The 8,118-nt window shown below is 25.9% G+C and overlaps 1 protein-coding gene across 1 annotated transcript; it reads left to right on the top strand.

Moving 5' to 3' along the window:
* The first annotated feature begins 3,153 nt into the window (after positions 1 to 3,153).
* Positions 3,154 to 7,561, top strand: LOC111634703. The gene is made up of 6 exons (XM_023379539.1): positions 3,154 to 4,195; positions 4,305 to 4,460; positions 4,532 to 4,654; positions 6,586 to 6,675; positions 6,827 to 6,965; positions 7,403 to 7,561. The coding sequence occupies exons 1-6, from the start codon at positions 4,124 to 4,126 to the stop codon at positions 7,459 to 7,461; spliced, it is 639 nt and encodes a 212-aa protein (XP_023235307.1). The 5' UTR covers positions 3,154 to 4,123; the 3' UTR covers positions 7,462 to 7,561.
* The last annotated feature ends 557 nt before the right edge of the window (positions 7,562 to 8,118 follow it).

Genomic DNA, 8,118 nt, shown 5'->3' with positions numbered 1-8,118 from the left:
AGTTTTGTGTCTAAAAGTGGATAATTTTTTATTTAGTTTAATTATGAGTTGATTAAATTAGAATTTTAGAATAAAAACTTCGATTTTTTATGTTATTTACCCGTATCATTTTCTATGTATTGCAACGTTATTATTATTATCTATATGTTTATACATGGGCGTATGCATAAAATTTTCCAGGAGGGCGAAGATTGGAGACAAATAATTACATCAATAAATTTTTGGGGGCTTGTTTCACGAGTAGATTATAGAATACAGTATTGCCATGGTCGGGGTTTAAGGGTTACCTCTCAATTGCTTTTACGATTATAATTTATGGAATATTTTACTCGAGTGCTTCTACAGACCCCCATGTATTTATATATAATCTTTCATGCCCATATTTACAACCAATAATTAAAAGTTTGAGTTAGAAGTTAACCAATTAATATTCATATACTAAAGTGAATGGTAATTGGTTTTTTCTTTCTTTTTTTTTTTTTTGTAAAAGTTGGCGGTTAATGAGACACTCTCTTCCCGCTCGAAAAGCATTAAAAGAGACTTACAAGAGTGTATATTTGGTTCCAAGAATGACACACTAATGCATAGGGAAGCTACCCATTCGGTAGCCTACGGGGCAACAGCATGTAATGGACCGAGAAGAGATAGAGAAGGGGGTTTCATTAAGCCTCTGAGCATTCCATGTACAAATAGCTTATTATACTAATCAAAATAAAAATAGAGGGCTAAATCTAAAATTATATACAGGAATAAATACTGAACTAAGACTTAAATAACATATAGTTATTGATACCAACACCCAAACATGATATACATATAAAGACAAGAAAACAAAAGAAAACATTTGGTTTATTATTATTATTATTATTATTATTTTATTATTATAAATGGGATACACTATACTTATGCGCATGAGAATCAATTAAAAGATTTTGCGAGATTATTCAAGANTACCAACACCCAAACATGATATACATATAAAGACAAGAAAACAAAAGAAAACATTTGGTTTATTATTATTATTATTATTATTATTTTATTATTATAAATGGGATACACTATACTTATGCGCATGAGAATCAATTAAAAGATTTTGCGAGATTATTCGAAATTAACCTGAGATTCTAATCTATAAGAGAGAGAGTTTACAATCAACTATCATTTATACTACCTTCACAGAGGAGTCTTATTCTTTTCTTCGGTTAACGTACGATGGTAATGGTAATTGATTAACTTATAACTCTAACTTTTGATCCTTGGTTGTGAATATGGCCATAACTGTAAAGAAAACTTTTTCACAATGATATAAATTCAAGATTTTTGAAGATTTTTATAGAGTTATTTTTATTTATAAGGCATTATAAGCTATATGATATTCGTTCTGTGATGTAAAAAAAATTCATAAATGCATGACTTTCTTACTTCTACATATTTCAATAAAAGCGAAGAAAATAATAATTAAAAGAGCCTCATCACAATAAAAATAAGAATTAAAAGGCTTATTCAAGTTTTATATTTTATTATCATTGAATAATTTAATAATAAAAAATATTCTTAATATATTTGTTTTTAAAATTTAAAAATGGCTTAATTAATTTTTACTACTTGATCAATTTTGTGCCAATTGTCCCAAAAATCTTAAGAAATTTACCGAATGGGTAGCTTCCCTAAGATGCATTAATGAGTCGTTCTTGGAACCAAATATACACTCTTGTAAGTCTCTTCGTTCTCTTCGAGCGGGAAGAGAGTGTCTAACCGCCAACTTTTATAATAAAAAAAAAAAAAAAAAAAAAAAAAAACAATTACCATTCACTTTAGTACATGAACATTAATCGGCTAACTTCTAACTCAAACTTTTGATTCTTGGTTGTAAATATGGGCATAATGGCCTAGGCCAAAATAGACCATCAGTTGAAAAACCTCTCAGACACAAACCTGCTTATCTAGAGAATTCGAATTGGAATCGGCTCATGAATTTTCATAGGTGAGTAGACCACGTGGGCAGTGGCCAGTGTTCCCTCCACACCGATTTGAATTGTTGTTTACTTATTTCTCACTCTGTCTGCAACATGATTATTGCTACGTATATTTCGATTAAATACATTAAATCATTGACAAGAGATAATATTTTGTATAAAAGTATGTTTTAAAATTAATTTTAATCTCTACTTTATAATTAATTATTTTAATTTTTATAGAAAAAAATAAGNATTGTACGATATAACGAATAAAATATCTAATTATTCTTAATATAATGTTTTACTGTATCGCCCAGAAAATTGTTTTTCGCCCCCCAAAATATAAATTGTTACTAATCATCCCCTGAACATGGAAAAACGCTCACATGGGGAGATATCGCCCCCGTTGAGAAACACTGATCTATAGCAATTTTAGGCAAATATACTTGAGGGCTTATCACACCGGTGTGATAAGCCCTTAAGTATATTTGCCTAATTGATATAGACTAAGAAAATTACATGTACAAGCAAAGAATACATATTCTTTCTTACTTTTTACAGTATAAACAACCAAATAATTTATACAGTATTATATACTGTAATGTCTCTATACACATTTACAAAAGTCCTATATAGATAGATACATTATAGTATAAAAAAAGAATTATACAGATTTCATCTTATTTCCTTTTTAAATTTCCTTCTTATTTCCTTTCTTGGAAAAAAAATTAATTTTCCTTATTTTCTGTTTTCTTTTTTTTCTCTTTTTCTTACCACTTCACACAATTTTTATATTAAAAATTTATTTAAATGAGAAATTTAATCTTAAAATAATAAATTTTTTATCAACTTAAATTTAATTTTTTTAAGTTGGACGAACATACTAATTTTATCTAATAAATAATTAATTTTGGTTAAATAATTATAATCAAACACATAATTTATTTCCCTCAATTAACTAATAATTTGCTGAATTTTTATTTTAATGATTTATTTAGTCATTTTTAAAGAGTGATGGTTAAACTCTATGAAAATTCCTTAAGATTTTTGGGACAATTGGAACAAAATTGATCAAGTGGTAAAAATTAATTAGGCCATTTTTAAATTTTAAAAACAAATATATTAAGAATATTTTTTATTATTAAATTATTCTATAGATCTAGTTTAATAATCTAAATAGACCTATTAAATAAAATAACAATAATAATAATAATAATAATATGTTATCTTGACATTTTTCAAACGGAAGTGCCCATGAATTATTTTATTAACCGCAGCAATATTGAATTGCTAGGAATTAAATACACAATAAAACAATAAAAAAAGTTTTGGGAAACGCCTTAATGTATTTTACTTCCGACTTATATCTGCAGTTATTCAATTTTCTATATAAAGAATAAACAAATAATATTCTATATATAAAATAACAATAGGTTAAAGCCACTCAACTTGCGATAAAATTAAATCATCTAACTGAGTAGATTGGTAAATTATATAGTAAATAAATGTAATAATAAACGATATAAATATGATAAATTATTTTATTAAATTAATAACAGTAAATTTATTATGTCTAAATCATATTTCGCCACTGGAAAGAGAAAGCATTTATTATTTATGGCTATGAAGGCGCCGAATTAAAAATCCGTACAATACTTTTCTTTTTGTAGATTAAAATAAAGTTAATGAGTTTATTGCTCTTTTAAAATCTTTTAATAGGTAATATATTTGGATCACATGGTTTGTTCTATTCTTTTGCTTACATTTTAATCGCTAATAAATGAAACACTTTAACGTTTTCATTACGAAAAATATGTCTTGTATACAAATCCGTACATTTACTTCGTTCTGGAAAAAAAGGGTACATTTCGGTAAGAAGGGGTTTTGTAAACCAGCGTGTGTTTGGTAAGATTTAACAAATTGCAACAGAGCATGAGTGTAACGGCCTAGAATGAGATACAGATTGAACGTAAGACGTTGACCTGATCATTAGACCATACCATTGGTAAGAAGCACATTGTTCTCTAACGTTTCGGTCCGTAGTTTATTATAATCGCCTTTAATCTAACACTTGTGTTTAGTAGTAAGTCCGTTAAAAGGCAAAGAGGGAGCACGCCCGAATCATTCGGAACACTCGCTACTTAGATTTTGAATCCGTGGAGTACATGAAGAAGCTTCCTCACGAAGACATGGCTACCGTCGATTACAATTCTATGGGGCAAGATATACTCCCTCCCGTAAGACGTGTTTATGAAACTTTTAAAGTGTTTAGTCTACATGTTTATGTGATAATGAAAATTTTACAGTGTCTTATTATTTTTTTAAATTAATTTTATTTCCGAGTAGGCTTACAAACAACCTGGATCAAACTCGCAAAAATTAACTAGGATTATATCTTACACTGTAGTAACCATGACTGTGATCATCGGAGTATTTGTTTTGGCTGGGATGTATATTAGATCTCAAGGTCGAGAGTGTCCTTGTACAATTCAAGAAAATCAAGTATATGTTTTTATTTAGTAAGGTAAACGATATTTTCATTGCAATAAATAATCATAAATTTTAATTTTTAGTTTTCTCGGAGAATTGACAAGTTGGCATCTATAGAAGAAGAACCTCTGAATGCTGTGGCTAGCGAAGTGGTACCAAAAAAATTATCTTTACCTTTAAAATTACAAATCGATGATTCCGCAGGGGTAAGCTTTTATCGAAATATTTCTTATATTCTGCAATTATTCATAAGTATAAAGTAATATTTTATGTACAGATAAAGTAAATAAATAATACTGTATATTAATTAACGTTTAATTTTTAAAATTAAAGCGATTAAAAAATAATAATAAAAGGAAATTTTCAGAAAATTTAATGAATTAATTAAGTTAATTTATTGTTAATGAATTAATTAGAATAGAATTTTGTTAATGCAAATGACTTTTAAAGAGAGATGCTCACATTAAAAGTTTAAAGTAATTTAGAGCCTAATCACTAAAACTTTCTCATCGTTTCTCGATTCATTAGTAGGAGATCATTGTACTCAGCTGTAATAATCTTCATCAACTTTTATTCAACCATTACGAATCGGTTTTAATTGAAATTTAATCATTATCAAATAATGATTAATACCATTCAGTACAAATTCATTGTAAGCATCGGAGAGAAACAAATTATTGGGTTGTGGAAAAATCATTTGTCTTCTTCCTCGTGAATCTTACGTTCTGATTGCATTTTATCATATTAAGATAAGAGGGTGGGAAGGGATTTGATGCATTTCATCCGGATAAGAAACTACCAAATTACTCAGTAAACTAGAACCGTATACGATATAAGAATTGAAGTTGGACAATACGACTTCTGGTAATAATCTTTATCTTATTGTCCTAAATAAACATGACTGTTTCCACGTCATGGTATTATTTTAAATTTTACTAAATTTATCTTCAGTTTTAAATCTGTATTAAATATGTACGAAAATAAATTAACTGTATACAAATTATTGCTTAATTTTTTTTACTTTAAAAGATTTCAGCAAGAATCTTAATTTTTCGAATTTTAATAATAATTTGTATACCGTATTTAATATACTATATACACAATAAATACAGTGTATATACAGTATAGATACATACCTACATACAGTATTTAGTATATATATTAAATTTATACTGTAAATACAGTAATATATATAATTGCATGGTTAAAATATTTAAAATATATAGATTTTTTTCTATTTTTAAGTAACATTATTAACATAATTTTTACATAATAATTTTATACATATATAAATTACTAAGAATTATTTTAGACGTATAAAATTATTATGTAAAACTTATAGAATAAAAAATTAAACTTACAAATATAAGTTTACATACTTTTATAAGTTGTATAGACTTATAAAATTTATAGAATATCATACAGTATTTCTATAAGTTTGATATGTATATTAATTCTATACTTTAAAAATTACAGGCTACTTTCAGATTTATAGATTTACTTTAAAATAGCAACGTAATTTTTTAATTTTTATATGTAAAATAAACAGTAGATACGATTTGACACGCAAATTTAGTTGTAATTTTAACGTGTAAACGCATCTAGATTTTCCTCCTTACTTAAAATATATATGTTTTGCTATTTTACTCCAAAAGATTTATATATTTTAGAATTAATTTCCCTACATGCATATAAAAAAAATGGAAGAAATGAGAAAAAAATAAGGAAAAAACTGAATGATATGACACTAAAGCGAAAAAAAAATTCAAAATAATAATAATTTAAAAATAAATTTTATATTTGACATACACAAAAATAGAGAAGAATAAAAACTATAAAAAATTTAGGATGTTGGAATTAAATGTGAATAATTAAAAATAATTTGTTCCGTTAGAATTATTAGGAGAAATGACGACATTAAAAAATGTAACGAAGCGTTGAAATGTTCTTTTTTTTTATTTATTTCTGAAATGTTTTCCGACTTTTTCAACAAAAAGTAGGTGATCAAAATTAGGCTAAATTTTAGTAGAAACGGAAATTTTTAGAAATGCGTACGTATCTGATAAGAAACTAATTAATTAAAATACATTTTAAATAAACAAATTAAAAATAATTTATTTATTTAAATTATTTTTAGAAGATGCTGAATAAAAATCAAAAAGCTCACGTCAATTGTATAATAGAAAAGCGCAAAGCCAGCCAAATTATATCACAAGAACCGAAAACAGTTAAGTATTTTATTTATTTATTTATTTATTTACTGTTGATAATATCTAAAATTAATACTTTAAAAAAATAAATTAAAACTTTTACACGATAATTTATACAAAATTAAAATACTTTATGCTTATTAAAAATATATTTAAAATTTATTTAAGTTGATGACTCCATTCGGTAACATAACTTCGGATCCAGGAATGGTGCATTTAACAGGAGAAAAAATGATATTTTCTTGCTTTAGTGGCGTTAAGAAGAATAAACCAAGACGTCCTATTAAAAATGCAACTTTTCTTGGAGGTAAATGATAACATCTTTATTGTTTATTTATATATAGATCCTTGTATAAATGGGCATTTAGATTAAAAAAAACAATAATAATGATAAATCAATTTTTTACGGAAAATTTTCCGCTTGCCTGATGCGGATAAACATAGAAACATTGATAAGGGCGTGTTTATCTGCACTATTTCTTTTTGTTTATATTAACATTATAGATTTAATGAAGTTCGGCTTTACTGCCGAACAAATATGTATTAAGGATAAGGAAAGATATAATTAAAATAACTTCTTATATGACAATAATTAAGAAACTAACCTATCGAAATTAATCTATACTGCCAAATTAAAGACATTTGAAATTGTAATTTTAACCCAATTTAACTTAGTTAACCGTTAAATATAATGTATCCACTAGTACATGTTTACATATAAATTGTTTTTTTTTTCCTTTTTAGATAAGTCACGCCCAAGAAGAGAAACTGGAAAAGATTGTATGTGCGCTTGTGCATGTTGAAAACAGGAAGTAATTCTCTAAATCATAGAACTTTCTCCATTCTCATTAAGCTCCTGTTCTCTTAACCTGTATAATATTTGTTAATAATTAAGACGAGTTTTATAATTTAAATATAACATTATAATGTTTTATTTCTAAAGTAATAAANAGCGAAGTGGTACCAAAAAAATTATCTTTACCTTTAAAATTACAAATCGATGATTCCGCAGGGGTAAGCTTTTATCGAAATATTTCTTATATTCTGCAATTATTCATGCTACACTATTTCTGTTTCACATAAGTTGGAGAGAGGGAGAGAAAATTCATAATTAAATTTAAATTTAAATTTTAAACTTATATTTTTCTTACAAGTTGAAGAAAAATAAACTGTCCCGAATAATTTTTTAACATTTAAATATCATAGCTATAAGGAGTAATCAACGTAAAATCAAATTATAAGAAAAAGTTTTCCATGGAAAATGTTGCATTACACAGGAATAGGAACTTTTGTAATAGTTTATTAAAGAAAAATGCAATTAATTCCGTGTAATTAATATCCATTTATCCTTAATAAAACTTGCATAATTTATAACCAACTTCTATGTATAATTTATATACATTTTCAATTATTTTAAATTTAAAAAGCCAGCAAAGTATTTACAATTTGATCAGTGTAAT

Source organism: Centruroides sculpturatus, unplaced genomic scaffold (genome assembly GCF_000671375.1).
Source record: "Centruroides sculpturatus isolate CEXI.00-Female unplaced genomic scaffold, Cexi_2.0 scaffold617, whole genome shotgun sequence".
Lineage (NCBI taxonomy): Eukaryota > Metazoa > Arthropoda > Arachnida > Scorpiones > Buthidae > Centruroides > Centruroides sculpturatus.
This window is presented reverse-complemented; position numbering and strand designations above follow the sequence as displayed.